The 27,230-nt window shown below is 39.3% G+C and overlaps 1 protein-coding gene across 2 annotated transcripts in view; it reads left to right on the top strand.

Moving 5' to 3' along the window:
• TOGARAM1 (TOG array regulator of axonemal microtubules 1) overlaps positions 1-27,192 on the top strand; it is a 36,873-nt gene extending 9,681 nt beyond the window's left edge. The window contains exons 3-22 of one of the 2 annotated variants that reach the window (XM_030484939.1): positions 743-877; positions 3,224-3,412; positions 4,592-4,848; positions 6,488-6,720; positions 8,681-8,781; positions 9,969-10,127; positions 11,995-12,093; positions 12,530-12,696; positions 13,847-14,015; positions 14,348-14,482; positions 15,202-15,346; positions 16,084-16,189; positions 16,542-16,777; positions 19,947-20,105; positions 21,126-21,252; positions 21,529-21,629; positions 22,355-22,544; positions 23,505-23,724; positions 24,484-24,570; positions 26,303-27,192. In XM_030484939.1, coding sequence (XP_030340799.1) covers positions 743-877; positions 3,224-3,412; positions 4,592-4,848; positions 6,488-6,720; positions 8,681-8,781; positions 9,969-10,127; positions 11,995-12,093; positions 12,530-12,696; positions 13,847-14,015; positions 14,348-14,482; positions 15,202-15,346; positions 16,084-16,189; positions 16,542-16,777; positions 19,947-20,105; positions 21,126-21,252; positions 21,529-21,629; positions 22,355-22,544; positions 23,505-23,724; positions 24,484-24,570; positions 26,303-26,556 — 3,269 coding nt within the window. In that variant the 3' untranslated portion in view covers positions 26,557-27,192. The remainder of the gene's footprint in view (positions 1-742; positions 878-3,223; positions 3,413-4,591; positions 4,849-6,487; positions 6,721-8,680; positions 8,782-9,968; positions 10,128-11,994; positions 12,094-12,529; positions 12,697-13,846; positions 14,016-14,347; positions 14,483-15,201; positions 15,347-16,083; positions 16,190-16,541; positions 16,778-19,946; positions 20,106-21,125; positions 21,253-21,528; positions 21,630-22,354; positions 22,545-23,504; positions 23,725-24,483; positions 24,571-26,302) is intronic. The other variant, XM_030484940.2, reaches the window with a different exon arrangement.
• Positions 27,193-27,230: the final 38 nt, after the last annotated feature.

Below are 27,230 nucleotides of genomic sequence, written 5' to 3'. Positions count from 1 at the left end.
AGCTTGTTGCAGCATTTGCAGAATTAGGAAAAAAAAGTGCTGTGTAGATACAGTAACAGAGTAATTCAGCCAATGTTCTTTCACACTGTAAAATACAATATGAATTGCAGATAAAGCAGTAAATTAAAAGGAGACCCAGAATTTTTAGAATGAGCTCTAAAGATTGTTTTAAAGGAAAATATCATGGTTTTAAAAACCAGGTCTGTAGAAGATTGTCAGTATAGTGTTCCACTTCATTTACACTAGAAGTGTGGGCTCAGTGATTTGTATTTTAATAGCCAAAAGGCATGTGAAAGGACTGGGCAAGACCGGGCCTGACTTACTCTCTTCACTTGGCAGGAGGTTGTATTCTGAGCTTTTTCTGAGGGACACGGACATGTGTGGCATGCCAAGTTTGCTCATTGTTATGCTGTGAGTGACGTCTAAAGAAACTCTTTGTGTTTTGGGGTTTTAAGGTGTTGTCTTCAGGGAGGGGATTGTTCAGGATTTTTCTTTTGACTCCTGCAATTCTCAGTTGGAAAAGTGTCCTGGAGGAATGGCCAGCCATTTTTCCAGTTCGTGCTTATGAACAGTATTATGAGGTTGCTTAGAAACTCTTGAATTAAGTACTTTTAAAGTAGTTGTATTTTACACTGAAAGTTAGACAAAGAGTCTTAATGCATTATTAAATATTATTGACTATTTTTTGTTGAGTACCATATGTTAAGTATTTATCTAGTTACTTGTGTTTTTCTTTTGAAAGGTCCTGTGGGCTCTCATCAGCTGCAAATATCAGGGAAATGTGGAACACTTGGATGCACACAGACACGTGGAAAGAGTGGTAGTGTAGAATCTGATCTACAATTTTTAGGATTAAGTAACTGTCAGCAAGACAAAGGTATATGAGTTCTAACTGTATCATAAGTCAGTGCATGTTACTTTGGAAAAGTCTCTATTTCTATGCTGCCTTAAGGAAAAAAAAAAAAGAACAAACTATTGCTAAAACATTGTTCTGTCCCTATTCAGATGAATTGTGCCTCCTTCCTGTGTAGTGCTTTTCATTTGTGGTTTTAATTTGCAACTCACACCTCTGGTATCTGATTGCGTCAGGGTGCTGTACAGAAAGTAGTGCTGTTACAGAATTGGAACTTTTTTTGAAGAATTGATTTTTAGAGTTCTCTTACTGTTATAGGTCAGATCAATCCAGACTATTTAACAGCAAGGGCCAGGGCTGAGCCTTGCCCTGGTTAATGTACCCTTTTTGGTCCCCTCTGAGGTGTGGGGGCAGGCAGGGTGTCTCAGCAGAAACGTTTGCAGGACGAGGCACAGGGTACTCCTTTCTGCTGAGCACAGCAGCTAGGGGAAAACGAGCTCGGTGTGTTGCAGAGACACTGTGTTGGTGCATACAAAGCTTTTAATTCTTTTAATTTGTGGTGGTCTCTCTGTAGCTTTCAGTAGACACATAGCCAGGGTGCTGCTGTGTCAGGCGGGTTTTGCTGCTAGCTACAAAAGTGAGGCTAGGGATTTGATGGAGTGCATTTTAACCCTACAGCTGGAGGCTGGAAGAAGTCAGGACCTGTAACACATAGAAGCTTGTCTGTTCATCAGTACTAGTAATAATAAAAAAAGTGCCAGATGTACACTCGGGGAAGGAATAAACTTGCTCTCTGGAGGAACAGTGCCAGGACAAGGGGGAATGGCTTTAAACTGACAGAGGGTAGATTTAGATCAGATATCAGGAGGAAGTTCTTCCCTGTGAGGGTGGTGAGGCCCTGGCACAGGGTGCCCAGAGAAGCTGTGGCTGCCCCATCCCTGGCAGTGTTCAAGGCCAGGCTGGACGGGGCTTGGAGCAACCTTGGTGTAGTGGAAGGTGTCCCTGCGTATGGCAGGGGGCGGAAACTAGGTGAACTTTAAGACCCCTTCCAACCCAAACCACACTGTGATTCTAGGATTCTATGAGTAGATGGTAATGATACCAAATCTATGGACAGAGATGCTTTGAGCGGTGCAGATGTGTTGGACAAGGGATAAAGCTGATAGCCTTGGTGGAAGATATGTAGGAACTTCATTTGCTGCTAGCCACTGATGGGCTCTAGACACTGTTTTTCTCTACCTATGGGAAGAAAGGAGAAATTTCTTCCTTGTTTTTTGCCTCTCTAATTACAAAGTCAATGTTCTCTTCTCTTAGCCTTGGTCTTCAGAAGGCTGTCAGGTACTTTGCCCATACTTGCTGATTTATTTCTCTGCAAACAGTTCTTGTGCCAGAGATTATTGTTACTTGAGCCTTTCTTCTGTAGTACAACCCACACCTGGCTTGGCTGGCTTAGTTTTGCTGCTTTGGGATACCTGGAGAGTGCTGGGATGCTGTAGCTTTGGAAAGCAGCAGGAGCAGGAGGCAGAGACCTTGAAGCGGTCTGATTTGTAAAGGGATTTTTTTTGTGCTGTAACTAAAGGCACGATTGAATGGTTTGCTTTGGAGTGACAGAGATGACTAAAAGGTTCTCTGAGTGTGACTCACTTTGTCACTTGTTCTCACTCCCAGGCTATGCTTTTCCATTCTTCTGGTTATGCCAGTGGAACTGTTTGTGGGGCTGTTCTCTGAACAAGATTGCTGAGGTGGCCCAGCATATAGTGATCCTTCCAGAGGCTGTCAGGAACTTTGTTAAAACTTGTCCTCTTTTTCACTTGCATGGATAAAAGCTTAAGTGCATGTGGGGAACATGTGTCTGCTTTTTATGGGAAACAAAATGGTTTAGTTCGACATCTACATTTATCTTTCAATTGTTGATCTACTGGTTTCTTGAAAAAAGAAAGATTTATGTGGGGTTGGTTTGTTTGTTTGTTTTGAGGAAGCAGAATTTATAACATTTGTGCTCTATTGGTACTCTTGTATCACTGAGTTTTTAGAGTAGTGGTTGCAAATTTTATGCTATGCAGGCTTGGGATACAGAGCAGCAAGCAACAGAACCATGTTCAATCTACTTGCATCATTTGTTTTTTCAAATCTAGTTCTTTAAAACATGACTGGGAAATAGCTTAGTCTTAAACTCATTTGGTCAAATGCAAAAAAGGAAATTGATGTTTTGAGAGACAATGCAAATTGCAAAATGAAGTTAGCTGGTTTGTTTGTGTGGGTAAAATGCTGACCTTCAGTTTTTGACTGTGAAGATGGTGTGTTGTTTTATTACACAAGCTGTCAAAGAGGCTAATTACCACAAATACTATTCTCTTTTTCTTTGCTCAGATTGTGCCAGCCTAAATTTTTCCAGCAAGACCCAGAGAAGTTTTTGCAATCAAGCAGAGCATACAATGCCCTTCCAAGGTCCTAATGCAAGCCAGGGCATCTTCACTCTGCCACCTTGCCCTCTGTCATCACCCAGGAACAGCCCAAAGCATGTCTCCTGTCCAGCTGACTCTTCAAGGAAGTCACAAGGTAATACCATGAGCTTCTCAAACTCCTGGGTTCTTAAAAGCTTTGAAGGACTGCCTAAGCCTAGCTCACGGAAACAGCTTCTCAGTCACAAGTCAGGAGACAATACAGCTAGGAAAGTTGGCAATATAATGGAAACGCATCTCAGCTTTGCATTTTGAGTGACTTCAAGTGGTCAGAAAACCGACAGTGGCAGGTAAATGGGAAATTATGAAATGCCACAATTGCAATTAAAAACGTGAGAGCTTTATCGGTTCACTAGTCTAGCCACATCACTGGAGGCTTCTCTTAAAAAGTGAACTCTTTAAGTCTTGTCATAAAGCATAATATACTACAGCTCTACTTTCTTATCAGTAATGTATCAGGGAAAAGTTTTTCTTCAAACTAAGATAAAAACAAACCCCAAAATCTAGTGCTTTTCAAGAAAGCCAATACAGAAATACCTGTTACTTCTAATACTCTAATTAATACCTGTGCAAGAAGAATATTACTCATTGCATTTGGCCTTCTTGCCTCTTTATTTGTATTTGGAAATGTAAATATGGAATTCTCCACACTTAGAAGAGCTCTTTAAAACCTGTTTACAAACAGCTATGTCTCTAATGAGTAGAATCTGTGCTGATTTCATCCCACTTTATACTGACAGCTAGTGTCAGAGACTGCTGTTCATGGTCTGATTTTCTGTCTTCGAAGACCTCGTGTAGATACTGGTTAACCTGAAATAGTTTTAAGTTGATTTAATTACAGTTGTTTAACCAATTTAGCTGATTTCTTTCAAATACTTACTAAAGACAATCTTATTTTAGATTAAAAATAGTTTTTGTGCTCATCACTTGCTGATTTTCTGTATGTTGTCCGTATACATTTAATTTTTTTTTCTCCTCTTTCTTTGGAGTAACTTTATTGCCATTTCAGCAGCTTACAGGACAGTTTGTCAGGGCACTATTTTTTTTTCTTAATTAAGGAAGCTAACTACTTTTTAAAGGTATCAAACGATGTCATTGAAATGTATTTATAATAGTAAATTAAATTGTGTGCATAAGTGTATTTTTTTTAACGCTCACCTCATTGTAAAAGGAGTTTTCTGGTGTAATAGAGAAATGAGACATCAAGTTTATTCTGGAGTGTGCTGCAATCCTGCCACCCCTACAAAGGACTGACATCTGCTTGTGTCTTCTCCAGGGGAGAATGTGCAGGAGAAACATGCTCCTCTGCAACTGAAACCCACCTTAGTGAGACAACCAGCATCCTGCAGAGGCCTGAATGGGACCAAACCCATCCCTCCCATTCCCCGCCTGCTGCCAGATAAGATTGAATTAAATGTGACAAAGTGGAGAAACGAAGAGTGCAAGGACATGAGGCTGAATAAAGCAGACGGGAAGCTTGCAGTTGATCTTTCAGAGCTAAATGTGGGTGGTGAGGAAGTGGACCAGGAAGAGGTAGGTTTAAATATATGGCATAACACACAGTTGATATTTTGTAAGTTGTGGGTTTTTTTCCTAAACAAGAGCCAGAAAATAATGTTTCTGACTTAAGTTTTGTGACATTGTCATCAGTAAGCAGGTTTCCATGAGATACCATTGGGTGTCTGATAGAAGCTAAGTAAAGCAATAAAAAATGATGTGGAAGCACACTTCCCATGTTCCAGACATCTTTATTTCCCTTGCTTTTCTCAGAGCTCAAGTCATAATGTTTTCAGTTACTGTAGTACCAATGCAGGACTGTGGGCCTTTATACAGCTTCTGTTTTCCCTATCGTGACTTCAGGGACCCGAGCATAAGAAGTACATGGACCTGTTGGAGCAAGTCCAGATGAGGCCACGAAGATGCTCTGAGGGCTGGAGCACCTCTGCTATGGAGACAGGTTGAGAGAGCTGGGGTTGTTCAGCCCAGAGAAGAGAAGGCTTCAGGGAGACCTTTGAGCAGCTCCCAGTGCCTAAAGTGGCCAGCAAGAAAGTTGACAGGGGCCTGTAGGGACAGGACAAGATTTAGATTAGATATCAGGAAGAAGTTCTTCCCCGTGAGGGTGGTGAGGCCCTGTCACAGGTTGCCCAGAGAAGCTGTGGCTGCCCCATCCCTGGCAGTGTTCAAGGCCAGGCTGGACGGGGCTTGGAGCAACTTGGTCTAGTGGAAGGTGTCCCTGCCCATGGCAGGTGTTGTGGAACTGGATGAGCTTTAAGGTCCTTTCCAACCCAAACCATTCTGTGATTCTATGATTATTTCCAGGGATGGTGGGGGGGTGGAGCTGTATGCCCAGCATCCACATCAGTACACATCAAAACTATTGCAATATCAATTACATGAGAAGCGTAGGTATCACCACGATTGGATTTTGTTATGGTCTTCCCCACATGCTCCCATGCCACACATCCTTAATTTCTGTCACAGTTCATAGATTGTCTGAATCTCAGGTGCTGTCTTTAGACCCTGTGGATCTGAGAGCGTTTGCAGTAGGATTTAATGGCTTTGCCTTACTGCCTTTATCTTCCATACTCCAGTCACTACTGAAAGTAACTTGAGTTGGTAAACAGATGGGAAGAATTTTTTTTCACATCAAATATATTCAGCAAAAAGAGGATAGAATATGCAGTAACATGAATCTCTAGACATTATAGATCTTCCTGCTTATTTGAGCAGGAGCTTTGCTTGCTAGGCACAATTTTCAGGATTCACTTCTGTGTATTTTGCAGCTTTGTGCGGTTCTGTTGTGAAAAGCCTGAGGTTCCAGTTGTCTGTACTTGCAGCTATCAAACGCTTTCTTTAGTCTCTTAAAAAAGATAAGAGCTGATGTATTTCTTCAGGAATCTCTTCTTGTGTTTTGCAGAATGAAGCTAGGATACAGTGTCAGTGTGAATTTGCATTTACTTGCAGGATAATTATTCTTGTGAAGTAAAACAAAGAAAGGGATCATTATAATATTGCATGACCTGTGTAAATGGTTGGTCACATTGCCCAACAGGGGCATGTGCACTCCCATGAATTGAACTGAACACTCAGAAACATATCTTCTTTTGTTTACAGAAGCTTTTTTTTCTGTGCACTGAATAAACCGTGTCATTTTGTTTTCAATCCTGTTCAGATGAAGAATTCACTTAGATCTCTACGAAACAGTGCAGCTAAGAAAAGGGCAGAGCTAAGCAGCAACATTTCAGGTCTTGAAAGTCCTGATTCTGCTCTTAAACTTGATCTGTCTGTGGGCTCCCCCTCCCATGCGTCCTGCCCAAGTGTGGACACCTACAGCGAAAGCGGCGTTTACAGCCAGGAGTCTTTGACTTCACCCATGTCCACAGTCCCGCACAGAAGGAGAATAATGTGAGTGGAACTCGTGTGTTAACTCTAAAGCTCTAACACATAGTCTCTGCTGGTGTTAGTTAAATATTAAAAGGGGTGAAACCTGTAATATATTTGTATATGAGGTTGCTTGCTTAGTAGCTTGATTTTTATAAGTGAATTATTTTCCCATCTGAAAATACACTGCTCTACATGGCAGCTGCTTAATTATATTATTCTAGTTTCTGCTTGCTTTTAATTTGCAAGAGTTCCCTGGTGCAACTATAGTAACACAGTGCAGTGAAGTGCTGCCAGTGGTAGTGAATATTTTATTAAGACTTTTGTCTGCCTTAGAAGGTATGTGAACCATAGCCTAAACAAATGAGTAAGAAGGAGAATGAGTTAAAAGGAAGGATAAAGTTTGCTTATTACAGCCTGGAAATTGAAGAAGGAACGGGTTGTTTTTTTATGATAAGAGGAAGACAATGTAGATATGTTTCTTATTACTGCAAATCATGAACTGTTTCCATTTTATTAGATAGACTATTGTTAATTTAAAATGCCTTCACAGAGCTCTTCTGAAAAAAAGTTGTGTGATGACACATCTTCCTCTGACTTTGAAGAGCAATGACCCGGTTGGTTATGAGCAGTATAAACTATTTTTTAATGAAATAAAAAAAGTTTTGAAGAATTTTGCAAATTTTCCAGTACAGAATCTCCTTTTCTGCTCTTGGAGCCCATGATAAAGCTGCTTGTAGCTCTGATATGAAGATACATTTTTTTTTTTGTGTGTGTACTAAATGCATCTTTTTATTGCTGGCATACAACTGTATTAATAAAATACGAAGGAAGAGAGGGAATATGCAAACAAAAGGGTTTTGAGACAGAGACTAGAAGGATTCAGAAACAGAGGGTTTGCACAGTTGCGTGATCTCAGAACTAATTTATATGTATTACTACATGTATGGAGTAATATGCATTACTGCTGAATCACATTTTAAAAAATAATCTTTAATACATTAAAACGCTAGAATACCTAAAAAGCCAAGCTTCTGTGTATAATGTTCTTCCAGGCAAGGTTTTGGCTAAGGACGTATTCTAAACAACATGCTTTTTCCATTATTCAGTGACACACAAACTGAAAGTTTTGCAGGATTCACACATACAGGAATTCTGAACTAGCAAGGAAAAGAGAGGACATCTGGCAGTAAGACATAATTTGTAAAAGTGACAAAATATATCCCAGAAGACAAAATAATGTTGGCTTTTTCTGTGCATTTACTGTTAGAAGGATAAGTTTATCTACTGGTAAACTACCATGAGAAATGGGAGCTTGGTACTAGTATTAGTAATGTTTCTGGAGCGTGGGCTTTCCTCAGGATCTTAAAAGCAAGTCTTCTAGTTGTGTATTTCAGTCCTAGCAGAGTGGAAGAGCTGCTCTTCCCTTGTGACTATTACGTAGTTAGGCACAGTATTTAACAGTGCAGGGTTTTTCCAGTCACCTTTAACATTCAAACACATCATTTTAAACAAGAAGTATCAAGATTGTCTGGTAGATAACAGCATTTTCCTGGTGAATGTCTGACTGCTAGACACTGAGCTGAAGCCAGCTCATTTCTAGAAGTGAAAGCTTAATGGATTTGGCCACTCTGACTTGCCATTCTTTGCCAGATGGAGCCAGCATTGTCAGTCCCAAGGCCAAACGATTCTTAGTTTTTTTGAATGTATGCTAAATTTAGTCCCAATGTAAAGTTTACTCTCAAGGGTTGTCTTTATGGTGTTCCTCATAATGGACCTGCTCATCAAATATCTCTACTGAGTTAATTTTCTTTTTCTACTCATGTGAACACCTGTGGAAGCATACTGGAAATATTTGTCCATAAAGTACATTGGGGAGGAGAAACTGAAATCTCTTGTTGTTCTTGCTACATAGTGTTATTTATCTGGGCTCTGACTAGTGTGCAGAATTGTACCTATAAAGATTTGTTTTATATTTGAACAGGTCAGACAATTTTCTACTACTTGGCAGAAAATCACAGCCTGCAAGAGTATCTTCTGCAAGAAACAGAGACCCTAATGTGGCAGAACGTAACTCCAGCACAGGTATAGCGCTGTGCCTTTCAATATATACCTTGCTTCACTGATGTAGGAGAATGTCCACTTGATGCATTTGTTCTTACTTGTTCAGTGAGCTCCTGCCCCTTCAGCACCATCCATAGCATTCCTTGCTGGAAGAGCCTCACCATCTCGGGTATCCCAAAGCAAAATATTCCCTTCAGATTTCATCCTCTAGCAGAACAAAACAGCCTGCTCTGATCCAAGTTCTCAGCTGAAGAAGAAAACACAAGAAATCTTCTTGAAGATTTCAGTATGGCTCTTAATCTCATGTGGACGTGGATGGGGTGACAGTGACAGCCACCAGTGCAGAACTTCAAGACAAATGGGCATGGGTGGGTGGTGGGAAACATACCAGTACCATCACATCTGCAGCCATGGGAAGTAGAACCACAGTCTGGTGCTCTGGTAGCACCGGAGGAAGATGCCTGGGTCACTCTGGTTGCTGGCATTACCAGAGCTAGGTCACCTTGTTATGCTTATCAATCCCTTCAATTAAATGCAGGGTTAGTTCCATGGAATTTTTGGAACATGTAGTAAAAACATGTGTATGGAAAGACTTCTGTCATTTTAGGTATTATAATGATCCTTTAAAGGATTCCTGAAGTAATTAGTATTGTTTGAGTTTGTTTTTTTGTTGTTTTGTTGGCTTTGTGTTTTGTTGTTTGGGTTTCTTTTTTAACCAAAACTAAGATGTATTGAGAACATCTTGCAGACATAAAAATTCTCAGTTTCTATTTTCTATAATTGTAACATAAAAATGTGTTTTATGACTTCTACAGTATGTAAATGGAAAGATTTCTTGTGTTGTAACTAGTATTCTACTATTTTCACTTAGTTGACTTATGACTTAATTTGGCTTTTAACGCTGAATTACTTAGTATGCGGTTGTTCATATTTGAAAGACTTTGAACTAAAACATAATTTTTCAAGCTTTGAGTTAGACTTTCAACCTGGGTTGGTCTGTAGATGAAAGCCTTTGCATGTGAAAAATGAATAGAGCCTGAGCACCTTTGTTGAAATGCTCAGATTTCTGTAGCAAAGCTGTTCACACTGTATGCATAAACCAGTCTGAGGATCTCTGAAAATGTAACTCTTTGAGAATCCTGTAGTGCAAAGGAAAACTATTCAAATTTTTATTTATTTATTTTTAATACTTGATTTGTTTCCTTTAGCGTGGCTGGCATTTGGTGATAATGTTAGCACAGTTGGCCAGCGTTTGAACTATGGGAACGGATGTGGAGACTATGAGAACAACAAGCAAGGAGAAGTGTCACGTACTACTTTTCAAAGTCAAAATATGGAACACCAAAGAAATTATAAGCATTCAAAAGGTTTGTGAGTTGGCTACATCACTGTTCATCTGAGCTCTCATGGCAAAAACTGAGGTTATGTATAGTCTTTTGTAAACCAGGTTTTACAGAAAATGTATTTCAAGTGTGGTTTCCTCATTTCTAGTCTTTATATTTATGCTGACAAGTGGGTTTTTTTCCTGACATTAACTGAAATTAGACTGCCAATTAAAATTATAAGTCAAGCAATAGTACATGGCATGAAAAAAAAGGACCAAGTTGTTATATATCTCAGTCTGAATAAATGAACAGCTTTAAAAGTAAGTTTGGTTTTAAATTACTCTGTTCATTGGTAAAATTAAGGAACTTAAACTATTACACTTAGGATTTCATTTTTAACTATGTCATTTTAATGCATCCTAGGAGTTACTGTCCCCTACCTAAGTCAGTTTAAGGAGCATATAGTTTCACTGTCTCTTGTTCACAGCTCCCTAAGAGTGGTGAAAATAGATATCTAGTAATCATGTTTTAGTGACAAATAGAAAATTATATAGACATTGAATAATGAAGATCTTTGTCCCGATAAGATTTTTTATTTTCTCCATATCTTGTTTCAACATTAAACATGGGCAGATTTTCTGTTCTCAAGGCTTTATAGGGATGGGAGAGCTGAGCAATGGAAGTAAACTTTATAATCAGATTTTTAAATCCTTTTTAAAAAAAAAAAACAAAAAACCCCAAAACAACAAACACACACCTGCTTATCCTGTGATGCCTGTGAAATGCTGTGAAATTGAAATTTTTAAGTTTTTGGGCTTGAAGCTCAGGTTAGGACAGAAGGTCCTGATCGGGGGGTAGGTTCCAAAGGGGATCCGCCATTTTATGTCACTTATGGTCTAAGACAGAATTGCTCATGAAGCTTCAAGTTTATATTCAAGAAAACCCCAAAACACCAATTTTGACCTTTCTTGGATTTTAAAACTTGGAACATTCAGACACCCATGATTGTGTTTGTGGGAGGACAAAGTTAACACATTCAAGAGAAACCATTCTTGACTTGATCTTTCTTCTCATAAAGCATAGAAAGGAGAGCTCCAAAATTAAAACTATGGAATCAGGTAATTTGTAAAGTAAAGAGCTCTCTGTCAGACTCTTACTTGTGATTATTTTTGGCAAACTAAAGCCTGAGATGAGAGCATAAAGCATAACAGAATTGTCAGGAGCCCCAAATTGTTGAGATGCTGTAGCTTGCCTGGTAGAGGGCATTTTGCAGCAGCTGCAGATGTAGATGGAGGACTCTCAGTTTACCAGAATGTTTCTCAGCTGAGATGGTTATGTAGTCCCCTGACTTCAGGCTCTGCTAAATCATCTTTTCTGTTTAGAAATTTTAGGTAAACCAGGTTAAATAGCAAAAGTAAATGATGCCCTTCTTTTTTCACAAACTATAATTTTTATTTGCAACTAGTGCAGCCAGTATAGAAGTACATAATATATGTCATGCACTTCGTTGGACAACTTGAGGGACTGCTGATTTATATGAGAAACAACATTAAGTGCTGCTTGGGAGAAATATTTTAGCAAATTCTGTTATGATTCAATTGTGCTGAATCATGTAAGAAACAGTGCTATACTTCCAGTAAGCGAGTTAGGAACTTCTGGGGTTTTTTTCAGTGGAATCAGTTGGCTTAAAAATCCTCTTGGAAACATTGTTTTTCTTTATGATCTTTTGGCAGCAATTTTGTTTGCTATATGCTTTCCATGGTTTTGAGGATATAAATATTTAATAATTCCTCTTAACTTCAGTAACTTGAAAATACACCAATTCACTGTATGATAACATTTTGGAAGAATAAAACGTGTACCAAAGCGTAAAGTGCATTATTTACATTATGTGATTTATCTTTTTAAGGTCTGGTGGAGTCAGCATCTAGTTTTCCACAGACAAACAATCTAGATTTCATCTCACAAAGTGGCCCGTCTGAAGATGCAGTTGTAATTATTGGTAAAGGTACTACAAAACCAAATTATCTCCTACATCTTATAATGTTATTAAAATGAGGGAAAATGTACCTTTATAGAGTGGGAAAAGGAAAAACAGATTCTGTACAACATTTTAGATTGTAAACAATCTCCAGTTTAAATGGGAATATAAAGAATTACACTTGAAAGTTTTGCAGTTACTGGATATGCTGTTCTATTCCAACAACAAATAGCAGCATGTTATGAAGATTAGGTCTTGGTTCCAGCCCAGTGTGCCCTCATGTACATACATCCACCCTACTGGGTAGAATAAAGTAAGAGTAGTTATGGGTGGAAATTGGCACTAATAATACAATAGCAATGATTTATCTTCTTGAATTACTGTTCGTTTTCTTTAGGCTTTACTAAGTTCTGCTGAATAAAATGGTTATTTTGGTGAGGGCACAAGATGATATGCCTTTCAGGTGTTTCTGGAAATCCTCCTGCACGAGCATACAGACAGTCTCTACCATGTACAGTGAATGGAGGTGACCAAGCTTTGAATGAGAAGAGTGAGCTGTCATCAGGGACCTGTGGCAGAAGCATTCAGCAGAACAGAGCTTCTCATTTCTACATTGAAAATGAAGAAGAGGTAAGAATTTCAGAACTTTTTTATTGTCTTGCTGCCTGGTTTTATATGTGTGAATACAGCTCAAAACAGTTTTGTAGTCTCTATGTTGTGGTAAACAAGAGTTGATTAAAATAGCCTATAGCCAGCAAGCTGCTTCTTCCTGCTTTTTCTTTTTGGTTCCACCTGGATATAACAGCAAATTGCTGCGTCAGAAGCTTCCCACCTAACTTGGATGTCTCTGGGAGAAGGGCTACAGGAGGTAATGGAGCTGGAATATGTCCTCTTTGACTCCCACAGCACATGGAAATGTGGAAGGAGGAAATGGTTGGTTTTGATCATGTCTTGTTTTTTCAATGGATGCATTAATCTGGCTCCATTTATAAGTTTTTTAAAAAAGTGAATATCTGTCCCATAATATGGCTTCCTGAGGAGTGGTGCTGCTTTGTTAAATGCTATTTACATCTGCTATAAAGTGGAACAGGTTTTATCTGAATGAAGTGTGACACAAATTTCAGAAAATTTGAAATTTAAATCACAAGTCTTTCTGAAGGCATTTAAAATAACATTTTAAGATGACTAAAAAGTTAATGGTAAACAGTGTCTTAGGTTTCTGATTTCCGCTGAAGATATGAATACTTGGAGGGATCAAATTCAACGAAATAAATGGAGGAATGTATTAAAAATGTTACTAAGTTTTCATGAGAACTGCTAGAGTCCTAAACATATAAGAGAGTAGGGTCAGATCACACTGCTAAAAAAACCCCCAACAACCCTATGTGCTTAAATGTGAGTTAGCCCAGCCTGTGTATTTGTTCGCTAAAATTTCAGGAACCTACACAACGCTGCCAAGGAATAGATCTTTAGTTCTCTAACTATTCAGATATTAGAGTAAGTGATTATTTCCCTTAAATGTTTAACCCTGGAATGTTGCTTTTTTTTTTTTTTTTTTTTTTTTTGCCAGTAGGACTACTTAACCGTGCAGAAAGCACACTTTCAGCACTTTTCAGGATTGGATTTAATATTTGTATGAATAATTTCCTTTTGCTTTGTAGAATAATGGTGAAAAGAATAATTTTCCATGCTTACTTTAGACAGTATACAGAACTGGGTAAGTTATGAGTAATTTGTGCATTATATTGCATATTATAATAGATGCATTAATTTTTTGCAGAATAAAGTTACCTTGTCAAAATCTGCCCAGGATAAGATGAAGCGGAATAGAAAAAAAGAAAAAGAACACAATCATAAGGAACATCAGGAAGTCAAAGACCTCGGAGGAAAGGATGAAAAACCTTGGGAAAAACTTGAACTGAACGAACCAGAGATAATGACAGCAGAAAGTGAGGATTAGTGTTTGTCTTAAATGAATAATACATTTTTCAGTGCTGCTGAAATGGAAATGAAAATTCTGTGATAACTACAACAAATCATGACTGTTTAGTGTGACACAGGGTATTACTAGAATTAATTTTACACTGTAGTTTACTCTGTAGTCATTTGTTGTCAGCCTTATAAAGCAAATGGTGGAGAGTAAAGTGCTTATGGGAAATATTTGAAAGAATAGTTAAAAATTTCAAAAGACTGGAAATACTTGTGGGGTTTTTTGTTTGTTTTGGTTTTTTTCTTCTGGTTAGTTGTTGTTGTAGTTTAGACATTTCCTTCTGTTTTCTAGAGTTAAATCTCTGTGGGGATATATTAGCATCACCAAGAAATGTATCCTCGTCATTAGAAAATGTGGCCTTGAATCCTTCATTAAAAATAACATCCAGCTTCAAGAAGACAAAATGTCCAGCCTTGCTAGAATCTGGTAAGCTGTTTCAGTAAACTAAAGACTATTAAAATATTTGGACATGTGGAGTCGGGCAGTTCCAAAGTACACTTGGGTTTATTATGAGTTATTTGTACAACAGACAGTCCTGAGGTGCTCTAGAAGGTTCGTAATTTTGGGGTGGTGGTGAAGGGGATTTGAATTCATCATTGCTCCCGTGAAACATCTTTCATCTATAATTCATTAAGGTGATGTTTGAAACGAGAGGGTTTTTTTATTTGCTCAGCAACTCAAATGATGTATTAATGGCAAATTGACTCTGTCTCAAAAAAACCCCTGTTTCTGGGTACCTTTTGTCACTGAGATGCCTTTAAAATACACAGTAGAAATCTTTTTCAGAATAGCAGCTCTCACTGATGATGGTCAAAGGTCTTCGGAATTGTCAAGTGGCTTTTTAAGTTTTACTACATTGGGTCTTACCACGCTGTGTTTTAGCACATTGTGCATCTAGTTTTACACTAAACAATCCACTATATTTGTGTTTGTGGCTCTTTAAAGTGGTGATTGTTTGAAAAAAAATTCATTCACATGAATGAAATGGTGAGTGATCAAGGTTGTAACTGGGAAAGCTGTCTTTTTGCAAACCTGGCCCCTTAGTAGCAGCAGTCTGTACCTCAAACTTTTTATATTTCCTCCCTTGGAATGAATTCGTTTTTTCAGATTATGCTAATTATTTCTTATGCTTTACGACTTCACAGATGAAATTTCTCTTAAGGCACAAGGATACTATAAAGACCAGACACCATCAGTCACAGAAGTAATGGACACATCAGAACTGTGGCCCTTTTCAAAACCAGAAATGGCACTGACAGAAGCCTTGACACTTTTAGCTGATGATGATTGGTAGGTGTAAATGTCTGTCTGCAACCTGGATGTAAGGTAGAAGGCATTTATTTTGATAACTTAAAAAAAAACCCCAAACAACAAAAACCAAACAACAAAAACCAAAAAACCCCCCCAAAAAACCCCCCAAAAAAAGAAACACCCCCCCCCCCCAAAAAAAACCCAAACAAACCCAGCAAAAAGGACATAACATCAAAAGAGGTGAGAAAGATTGCAAGAAGGATTTCTCATAGATGAGAAAAAAAGAAAAAAAGGGTTTTTTTCAGTCTAAATCTAGATTAAACTGTGACTACTGTAAATTGAGGCTTGATAGATAAGCTTTCAGAGGCTTTTGTGGACATGTGTAAGTTTAAGCATTGCTCTGGAGAGGGCCCCCACCAATATCTTTCTGTCACTTCCTGTAGAATATAAGGCTTCAGTGGGCTCTGACGGGCAAAATTGGGTTACAGTGCTGCTACTTTTTCAACTCAGGGAAGGAAAGTAATCCTTTAATTGCCACAAGTGCAAGCTGTGAACAGAACTGTAGGAAAGAATTGAGAGACTGGTAAGCTAAAATACTTCTGCTACTCTACTGCAGTAAGAGAAAGACTCACTGAAATAATTTTGTACATTATATGCCATTGCTTAATTTTACAATCTAATTTGTTTGCCATTTGGTTTCTTGGAATTCTAGGTTTTAATATGTTTATGAAAATTTGCAAATGTTTTGAAATTTATTTATTTATTTATTTACATAGGGAGAAAAAAATGGAAGGTCTGAACTTCATTAGACGTTTGTCTGCCTACCATGCGACTATTCTGACTGGAAAGCTACATGAAACAAATGTGGCTGTGGCTCAAGAGGTTAAACTTTACTATCAGAATATTTCACTGACTATGTGGGTGTATGTATTGTATAGCTCTCAGATAAGCTGAAGTCTGGTAAGGGTGAGTTTGTGTTCAGCAAAGGAGCTCATACTTCAGATACCAACACTTGATCTGATTTACTAAAAGACTGAAAATACTTAGATAACAATGACATTTTTCATGTGTATGTATTTTAATTCTCACACATTGTGCATCAAGTTAGAAATGTATTTCTCAGTTGTTTTTAATGTTACTTAAAAATTACAAAGGGAAACATTAAGTTTTATTTATTTTGAAGTATATTTTATAAACATTATTCATTGTTTGTTTGGGTTTTTCCTGTGTGCAGGTCAAGAATTTACGCTCAGGTGTTTCTCGAGCTGCTGTGGTCTGTTTAGGGGATTTGTTCACCTACCTGAAAAAGAGCATGGATCAAGAACTAGATTATACAGTAAAAATCCTTTTGCACAAAGCTGGTGAATCCAACACATTTATAAGGGAAGAGGTAGACAAAGCACTGAAGGCTATGGTTAATAATGTGACTCCAGCACGTGCACTTTGTTCTCTTATAGATGGAGGGCAAAGGTAATTCTTACAAAGACTTTATACAGAAACAACTTGTGAATAGGTTAAATATACCTAATATAGTCTTTTTAAAAGAAAAATAGAATAGGCAGAAATTTGAAAATATAGTAAGTTAGCTCTGCAAAACTTCTACCCAGGGCAACGTTTGTTGGTGTAGAAGTGAAATGTAGACCCCCCCTTCTCTTTCTATACATTACATTAAAAGTTGGCTGTTGATTTTTGGAGCTTGCTATATTTTCTCGTCATTTGGCAACACTTAAGTAATTTTATTCGCTTTTAGTGTAGTATTCTTAGGAAACTGCTATTTTGCTTTGCCTAGTAAAGCTCACATAGCATCTCATTTTGCATTTGCTCTGCAATAATATGACTGTCTTCAGTTTTCAGCACTAATTTTTATTCAGAAAGATGATTTATAACTTACAACTCTCTAGCTGCAACTGTCTTGGTTGATTTCCTGTTCTCTGCACTTAGCTGGTTAATAGTCTTTTTGTCTGCATTTTAATTTCCTTTACAGTGGTGGTGGCCATTATTTTCTTCAGTACCTGAAACACAACAAGCCCCTGTTTCTGGTTGCATGCTTTGATTTTGAACTCTAGCTTGCCTCAGCCTGTAGTAGAAGTTAACTTCCTTTCACTTTCCCTGTGAAGTATGTTTTTTTTTCTTTTATATCCTCATATATCCACTTAATCAAGCCATTAGGCATTCCAGTATGTTAGATATATATACCCACTTGTACTTGATCTTTTATCTATCTGTCATCACTTAGGTGGCATTTAATAGGCTACAGTTCTCATCCCTTCCATTAAATATTTCAGATGCCACATTATGAATTAATCCTTAAGATCTGTAGCTGTGCAGAAAATCTAAGACTTAGCCTTGATTCAAAAAGTTTTGTTTCCTATTTTGTTTCCTGGGAAGCTGGTTGTTGTGGGATATGTTGATTCTGTCTTCTGAAAGCCAATGGGAACCATACTGCAATTACCTGAACTTCAAACTGAGAGGCAAATATCAGTCTTGGGACTTCAATTATTTATCAATCATGCCTGCATGTAGGGTTGGGGGTTTTTTGTGTGAATTTATGAGCAGCAGGCAGTTACTGCACATTTCTTTAGTTCAGAAGCCATGTAAAGTGGTCTGTTCCTGTACTTTCACCTTGTCTTCAGAAATCCTTGGACAAGCAATACTTATGATCATAATTGGCTACATCTGATCTCCCCATTTTCAGTGGCAGATTCAAATACACTGACCTAGCCTTAAGAATTTTCTAGACTTATAAAGATTTGACTCGTCCAATTTGTGAACTCAGATAATTTTGATGCCTTAGATATCTGAAAATGTACCTGAGCTGTGAGCCCGAATACAGCATTTGAAGCAAGGATTAAATTCTTCACAGCTCAGAAGACTTCAGTCAAAGTGGTGTCTAAATCATGGAGTACAGCATGATTTTAATGCGTAACACATCAGTGGATGGCTAACTAGCACTGTGAGTTACAGCTTTTCTAGTGTTGGCCTAAAGAAACTCTGGCCATATTAGCAACAAAGCCCGTGCAGCACATTCGGAGCTGTTGCCTCTAGAGGCTGTAACAATGAATGTGAGAGTTACCTTTCAAAGTGGAAATTTGGGAGAAGAATTATATGTGTCTTTGGTACGAGGTGGAAAGGTTCTGTTGGACATAACTGCAATTACACAAAGGATATATTTTCTAAATTTGGCATATACATTGAGTTGCTAATATTCACCACACCTTACATATAGTTTTGCCTACGATTCATAAGGCCTTTTAAAATTTACCTATTTTCTGCTCAACATAGTTCAAGCCTTCTATGATCATAAGTGTTAATGCTGGCAACCCTGAGTAGATAGACTGATTCTTCATCAGCTACAAAGTTGGTTTTGACTCTACCAAAACCCATTTTTGTTCTCTTTTGTGAGATGCTGCTCTAAAGATACTGGACTATTGCTGTAAACTCACCTCTGAATAGATGCTTGATCCAAGAGCATGATTCCAGGACTAATCTGAAAATGTATTTCAGAAATTTTAAAATCATGTTTCTTATCGGTATGAATTGAGTTTAATTCTAAGGTCTTACATGCATAAAAAAGATTTCCAACTATTCTGCGTGAGCAGTGGGCATTCGTGACGAACAGGGGCTTGTTTGCTTCTGTGGAGTGAGGGCTTTGCGCCTCACAGTTCTTGTTTTCCATTTGGTGCATGCAGCAGGAGTTAAATCTGTTACCATTTCCCTTCTCCTGAGACATGTAGCTGTTATACACACATAACTGCAAGTACTGAGCACCAGCCAAAGCTACTCTTAAGCTAGTCTAAAACTCAGTAGCGCGGCAGCAGCTGAGAGGATGGCTGTGTTAGCAAGGAGCTCAGCATGGGAGCTGCCATGCTACTAGAGAGATTTTGCAGCCTGGGCTGTCTTCTGAGCTGCCACATTTTGCAGTTGGAATAGACCCAGTTAGTTGTCTTCGTGCAAACTGAAGCTGCTTTGTGCAGCATAATCTAGTGGTAAACTTACATCCAGTAAGGCCGTAGTAATCTGTGGAACCAGAGAAAATGAAATTTTGGTGAAACAGGAACACAGTCATTCAGGAAGAGCACTAGACATTCATGTCAAACTGCAATGCTGGGAGCCACTCATGTGGCTTCCAAGGCAATTCTGTGCCTTAGCTCTCTCCTTCAAACCTGTTTCTCCTGATGAACCATACAAATGTCTCATTGACTGTGCAATGAAACTATCCTCAAAGTAGAATTTTTAATCCAAAGATAAAAATAAAATTGGAAAAGTTTGAATTTGCAGAATTATGTACCCTGAAAATGTGGGATCAGTAGGTATAGCAGAAGTTGCATGAAAGGTTAGTTTGCTGCACAAGTTTGAAACTTTATTTCAGCTTTTCTCTCATTTTCATCAGCATAGGTGTTTGAGCTTTTAAGTGAATGAAATGAAATTTAATCAAATGGATTACCCTTTTAAATAAAGTCGTCTGTGCTTCATGTCTCTATATGATCAGAATAAGGATCTGCATATCCGCAGTACAGTACTTGCAGATTATGCTAAAGATGAGAAAAAGAAAACTTGTATACTCTATTTGGTAGAGCACATAAATACTGCTGTTTGACTCCTGTGAGGAGTTTTTACTAAGCAGCTGTGTTTTCTTTAGCCACCTGAATTCAGCTGTGAGAAGATGCACAGCTCAGCACCTCTCAGACACTGTAGAACTTATGGGCCTGGACCGGATTCTGTCTGGAACCAAAGTTGTCGCTGATCGGCTTTTCCCTGCAATAGTCAGGTTTACACAGGATAGTTCACAACAAACAAGGTTAGTAAAGTTAATAGTTAAGATAAGCACGTTCCAGGTGGCTGAATCATAGAGTCATGGGATCATGGAATGGGTTGGAAGGGACCTTAACGATTATATAGTTCCACCTCCCTGCCATGGGCAGGGACACCTTCCACTAGACCAGGTTGCTCCAAGCCCCGTCCAACCTGGCCTTGAACACTGCCAGGGATGGGGCAGCCACAGCTTCTCTGGGAACCTGTGACAGGGCCTCACCACCCTCAGAGGAAAGAACTTTTTCCCAACATCTAATCTAAATCCATGCTGTTTCAATTTAAAGCCATTCCCCCTTGTCCTATCCCTACATGCCCATGTCAAAAGCCCCTCTCCAGCTTTCTTGCCAGTCACTTTAGGTACTAAAAGCTGCTCTAAGGTCTCCACAGAGCCTTCTCTTCTCCAGGCTGAACAGCCCCAGCTCTCTCAGCCTGTTTCCGTAAGAGAGGTGCTCCAGCCCTCGAAGCATCTTCCTTGACCTCGCTTTAACAGGTCCATGTCCTCCTTATGTTGGGGGCCCCAGTGCTGGATGCAGTGCTGCAAGTGGGGTCTCACCAGAGTGGAGGAGAGGGGGAGAATCCCTTCTTACGACCTGCTGGCCACACTGCTGGTGATGTGCCCGGGCATATGGTTGGCTTTCTGGGCTGCAAGCACACATTGCACAGGGGCTCAAAGGACATGCTCTGTTGGGCACAGATGAGATACAGGCCACAGAGGGATTGCTGGCACTGGGATCCATGCTGTCTGACTGATAAGGCTTGACCATCTTCTTTAAAGACAGCCGAAATGGAAGATTGTTCTCATTAATTTGCTCGACTGTTGATTAAATAGTGATTCTTGAGCACAGTTTCTTTGTGGGAGGATGAAATGTGTGTCTGGTCATATAGCATACAGATAGCGATCTATCTGTGCTTTCGTATTTTGGAATGACACATGTATAACTATCAATAGAGATACAAAGCAAATCCGTGTTTACAGATGTAGATGCTGTGGTCTGTTGCCCTGCAGGTATTATGGTCGAAAGATGCTCTTCGGTATGATGACTCATCCTGATTTTGATAAAACAATTGAGAAGTATGTGTCGACCAAGGATTTGCCTTACATTAGGGAATCTGTTATCAACCTACGTGAAAAGGTATGTGGAAAAGCTCTTGTTAAACAGCTGAGAAATGTAAATGTGTACTAGTGGCAGTTAGGGGCCTACAGCGAAGGAGGGCAGAGCATTCAGAGCAAGCCAGGTAATCAAGTGACTGCAGCATGGCAAGGTGCTGCTTTTTAGTTGCCCTCTACATGCTTTTACTGCTTGTCGATTCTCTGAACGAGATGTACTTTACTGCTTTTTATAGCTTTTTTTCTCTAGCAGAGCAGAACTGTGCCAGCCATGTTAATTAACAGTTGCACCTTTGTGCAGGGTTTGGGTGGGCTGCCATTAGATACACCCTCAGCAAAAGGAAGACATTCCCATACTGGTAGCAGTGGACGTTTGAGAGATGCTATCAACATCCCTGACAGGTAACCATCTTCACTGTTTTACCTTGCTAGTAACTTAACCTCTAGGATAATAGCCTCAGTGCAAGCAGAGAGCACAGAAACATTCACAGCAGGGTTGTGAAAAGTCAACATACCTTCAGGAAATGGAAAAAATGGGGTAATTGGTAATATTAAAATAGCTTTTTGCATTTTGAAGTTAATTTGCCTAATGACTGCCTATGAAATATACACACATATTGCCTATGAAGTATACACACACTGCACAAACCACTCAGACTTCATATCAGGCCCATGTTATCATCAGTTCAAGATATTGCTGTTCAAACTTTATAGAAAAACAGGGCTAGTGGTAGCCACAGTGCAAATTATCTGTGCGTTTTCCTGGACACCAAGTATTTAGTTAGATCCTAACTGGGGATGCTAAAGGTTTTAGATGATACTCTGTCCCTTTTTAGCTGTCTAAATGCAGAGAACAAAACATGTTAAAATTCTTAAACAGAAAATTAAGCAGTCTGGAAATAAACACAATATGGAAAAACGTAAATAAGAACCTTACTTATCATGTATTAACGTCAAAAAAAACAGTGATGGATTTAAAGGCACAAAAGCATAAACATATACTCTTTTAGCAAGCCCTCACTCCTAGAATCTGGTAGAGCATAGCATATTCTTTTATTGAAAACACTGAGATTCTCCTATTTCAGCTTGCTTATGTGTTCACTGAATAACTTCTTCCTTTCTCATAGAGAGACTTCAGAAGCCTATGAAGTCATAAGAAAAACAGCTCCTCGTAATTTACTAGAAAATGAAGAGTATGTCAAAGACATTGTAAGTTTATTGAACGCAAAGGACTTCCGTGATCGAATACGTGGCATTAAGCAGCTGTTATTTGATGCAGAGAACAATCAAGGCTTTGTTGTTGCAAACATTGTGAAGGTAACTGTATGAAAACATTTTTATTTCAAAGGTCTTTAAAGCTGTGTCACAAAGTTTTCTGATAAAAATCTTGGCTCCCTCATTCAGTAAGAACGTCTGATTAACAGGAAAATAGTGAGGAATAGGTGAGGTATGCTCTAGGGTGAGCCGCGCAAGCTACAAAGGTAGTAAAGGAAGTAAATAGGACAAAGAAGCTGGAAGTTTTCACTTAGAGATAGCACTCTTTATTCCTGGAATACTGCAGGCAATTTTTCATGCCATGGCTGGGCTGAGTAAATATCAAAATATGGGAACAGCTTACAGAAAGAGCAGCAAGGATTAATCAAGATCTGAAAAACTCTCTGAAACACAGCTGCAAGTTCTGCCTGCTTGCTTTGTCTAGGAGAATGTGAGGAAAGGTCTTTGTTATGATAAAGCTTACAGTAAGTATCCTTTGTAATAGTAATGAGGTTCTGTAGGGGAAAAATACTGTGATGAGGTCCAAGAGTTGTAAACTAGAGATAGATATAAAGAAAGGAAAACCCGGATTGTCTTCTAACAGTACAGTGTCTTTGCTGTGGAACTATGAAATACTTCTGTGGAACTTCACAGTATCATAAATATGAATGGTTTTGAAATCTTTAAAACATACTTTCTGCTAAATACAGCTGTGTCTTGCTAAAAATATTTGCTTTCAGAAAATATTAGTCACACTGAAAGTTACAGATGGCTGGTTTGCCTTCATTACATTGTACAGGAATGATGCAAATTCAGATGAGGTGAGGCACAGTTGAATAATACACAGTATAAAGATATCAAATGTTGCTTTACTTGCTCAAAAAAGTATCTCAGGTATTTGCATATTAGAGCCATCTCTTGCTAAGATGGACAATCAAAGTAGAACAATAAAGCAGGAAACGTAATATCTACCTCAAAGACAAATTGTTCATTCTGATGAATGCTGTTTGGATGTTTTTTCAGATTTTTGATGCTTTCAAGTGTCGCTTAAATGACTTAAATAGTAAAGTAAATCGGATTGCTTTGGAGACGATGCACCAGATGATTCCATTGCTGAAAGACAATTTATCACCTGTGATCAACATGTTAATTCCCGCCATGGTCGACAACAACCTGAACTCCAGAAACCCAGGGATTTATGCAGCTGCCAAAAACGTTATTCAGGCTCTGTGTCAACACCTAGGTCAGTAATTTACTCCCTCTGAATTTTAAGGAGTTTTAAATGTATTAAATTCTAAATTTAAAGAATTACTCTTTTCAATAGTTTCCATCCAATCATTACATTGTGTAATCAATCCCTGGTTTTATTCTTGCACTTTCTAAACCATCCAGGTCATCTCAATATTTTGCCAGTCCAATACAGAAATACAGCTTGCTGGTTTTTTCCATAGCAGGTGGTTTTGGCTGTGAGGGCGACTGAGCACTGGCACAGGTTGCACAGGGAAGCTTTGGAGTCTCCATCTTTGGAGATACTCAAAAGCTGCCTGGACACAGTCCTGGGCAACCAGCTGCAGAGGCTCTGCAGGGGGTTGGACCAGATGATCTCCAGGGGTCCTTCACCCACTTCAACCATTCCTTGTAATTCTGTGTTTCATTATCCAGAATATTGTCACACTGCTGAATCTCCAACAGGTCAAAGAACTAGATTCTCGCTGATATGTGCATGCCATGACCATTTTCCTTCCTCAACTGTTTCAGCTCTGGAGCAGAATCTCAGTGTTTTCAGTAAAAGAATATGCTATGCTCTACCAGATTCTAGGAGTGAGGGCTTGCTAAAAGAGTATATGTTTATGCTTTTGTGCCTTTAAATCTATCACTGGTTTTTTTGACGTTAATACACGATAAGTAAGGTTCTTATTTACGTTTTTCCATATTGTGTTTATTTCCAGACTGCTTAATTTTCTGTTTAAGAATTTTAACATGTTTTGTTCTCTGCATTTAGACAACTACTTGCTCCTTCAGCCATTCTGCACAAAAGCCCAGTTTCTGAATGGAAAAGCCAAACAAGACATGACAGAAAAGCTTGCTGGTAAAGTGATGCTTTACTTCGTATGTTAGTTTGTGTACCATCCTTATTAGCAAATTCATTGTGGGATGGTGATGGTTATACATCTTCCCTTCTGTCACAGTAGACTGTGGGCATTAACGGTGTAGTGGTTGTCAAATTTCACCCCCTTCCAATGCAAACTGGAGTTATTGCTGACCAAACAATAGCTTATTATTATGGAGTCAGATGGAAGATACTTAGAAATACCTTAAGCTTATAATAATTTTAGTATGGAATCAGAGAGAATGAGGTTTGCTTTGTACTGAGTTTCACTGTGTCGGTATCAGAGTGGGATGTTCTGTATTGAGACTTGGGTCCCCACACTCTGCCTTCTGCCTGGTCAGCAAGCGCCTGTTCCTGTAGGGCAGGAGGCATGGGGCTGACTGAGGAGCAGTACTCGCACCCGCATAAGCTTACCAAGAATTATGGATTCAGAGGACGGGTTGGGTTGGAAGGGACCTTAAAGATCACCTAGTTCCCACCTAACCCATGGGCAGGGACACCTTCCGCTAGACCAGGTTGCTCAAAGCCCCATCCAACCTGGCCTTGAAGAATGAGCATCTGTTTTTCTGATGTTTCCCAGCACAGAAAATACATTGTTCTCTAAGGCTGGCTCCTACTAACTCCCGAATTTTACTTCTGTACCTTTTTTGCTTCTCGCAGTTGCTCTTGTTCTCATTTTAAGGCTCTTGGTAATACGTACTGGCTTTGAGCCATAAAGGAGACAAGCTGAGCTGCAGTCACCACAAAGATAGCAGACTTCAGAATGGTCATATTCGTAAAGCTTAAGGACAAATTTGCTCAGAAATTGAAGGCAAATTTGGATTAAAATTTATATACATATTTTAATATTGGGGATTATTACTAGCAGAAGTGCTGAATTTCCTCTTGCTGTTTTAAGTGAACAAGGGATATCTTTATGGGAAATAGGGTTGAACCAGTGTATTTGGTTTACTTTCAGAGTAGTTCTGTATGTAGCAGCTGTGAAATTGAACTAAACATAATGGGCAGTCCGTTCTTGAAATATTCCTAGATTTCTGCTTTCTGTAAACCAGCCTTTAAACAGTTCATCTCTTGCTGGGATTTTTTGGGAGTAGTTTGCCTTGTATATCAGAAGAGTCCATTCTAGCAAAAAGGCAAACATTTGCAAACGATATACTTAATTCATGATGCAGTTGTCTAAGTAGGGAAATGCTTCATCTTGCAGATATTTATAGTATAAGGCTACTTTTTCCTTAAACTCAAAACCCTAGTGAGTATTTCATAGACAGAGGGGAAATCATAAAATACCAGATGTTACACAGCGCTCTGTGAGAAATAAAGGTCCCTGTGATAATCCTAAATTAAAAAAACACCCAACCAACCAAACAAAAAAAACCCTGTAAAACCAAAAAAGAACAAACCTGGAAAAAAATTTCTTTTACTTGTTTTAATTTAATGGAAAACTGTAATTATCAGCAGTACAAGTACTACTGTGTGAACTCCTGAGGAGGCTAAAAGGGGTGTTTGTAGGCAAAGCTGGTATTTTTTATCAGAGTGCTGATGGTGTTGCAACAGAGAAGCTCTTGTGTATAGCCAGCATTCCTTCATTAGTGCTTCAGATGATTGGACATTAAGTGATTTTAAACACCTCTCAAAGCAGGGCATCACTTCTGAGTTGTGTTTTAAAAAGAGTCTTCAAACACTGACTGAAGACCTGCTGCCTTTCTTGCAGATATTGTGACGGAGTTATACCCACGGAAGCCTAAGAGTGTGGAGCAGAAAGTTCTAGTTGTCCTTTGGCACCTCCTGGGAAACATGACAAACAGCGGCTCTTTGCCCGGAACCGGAGGAAATATTCGGACAGCCACAGCAAAACTATCAAAAGCACTTTTTGCACAGATGGGACCAAGTCTCTTAACACGCGCTGCATCTCAGTCACCACACATCAAGAAGACTTTAGAGGAACTTTTGGAGATAGAAAGCTAAAGTAATGATCCCTGTGCGTGCTTGAAACTCCATCAGCTGACTGATAGGACAGATGGACTGCTGTTTATATGGAAACATGCCACACCATCCCCTGTTGTTTTGCTGTGCTGGTGTCTCCAGTGGAGAAGGGTCATCGCTGGGAAAGCCTGGAAGGTGCCGGGATAGGGAAGTCATCGCTGCTCTCCTGTGCTTTTCTCTAGAGGCCACAGCACATCACCATAGGTCTAGTAGTAGATTGTTAATGAATAAATACATTTGACACGTTTTGACTTGGTTTTAGTAAGTGGAAGATGATGCTGGAGGCAGTTACACAGTACAACAGGATTTGGTGTGGCATTTGTGAAAAACACGTATTTTTATAACCCACGTCTGCAGTTGTGCAGTATTGGCGCGCTGTGGCTGCTAGTCCGGTACTGTAACGTTGCTTGCTGGCTGGGCATGCTCATCGCTACGGAACGCGCGGCGCCGGCAGCTCGCAGGGAAGTACGGCCCCGCTCTGGGGCAAACGAACCTTTCCCTCTTCCTTTTCCCCGGCAGCAGTGGTACAGCGGGGGCCGCGGTACCCGCCCCGCGCCGCGGTTACTGTCGCGTTTTACCCGGCAACCTGAAGCGAATAAAGGGATTTATTTCTGTAGAGCTGCGGCCGCCGCCTCCGTGCCTGAGGGGGGACGCGG

Source organism: Strigops habroptila, chromosome 4 (assembly GCF_004027225.2).
Source record: "Strigops habroptila isolate Jane chromosome 4, bStrHab1.2.pri, whole genome shotgun sequence".
Classification (NCBI taxonomy): Eukaryota; Metazoa; Chordata; class Aves; order Psittaciformes; family Psittacidae; genus Strigops; species Strigops habroptila.
The sequence above is the reverse complement of the archived record's forward strand: the minus strand, read 5'-3'. Positions and strand labels throughout refer to the sequence as shown.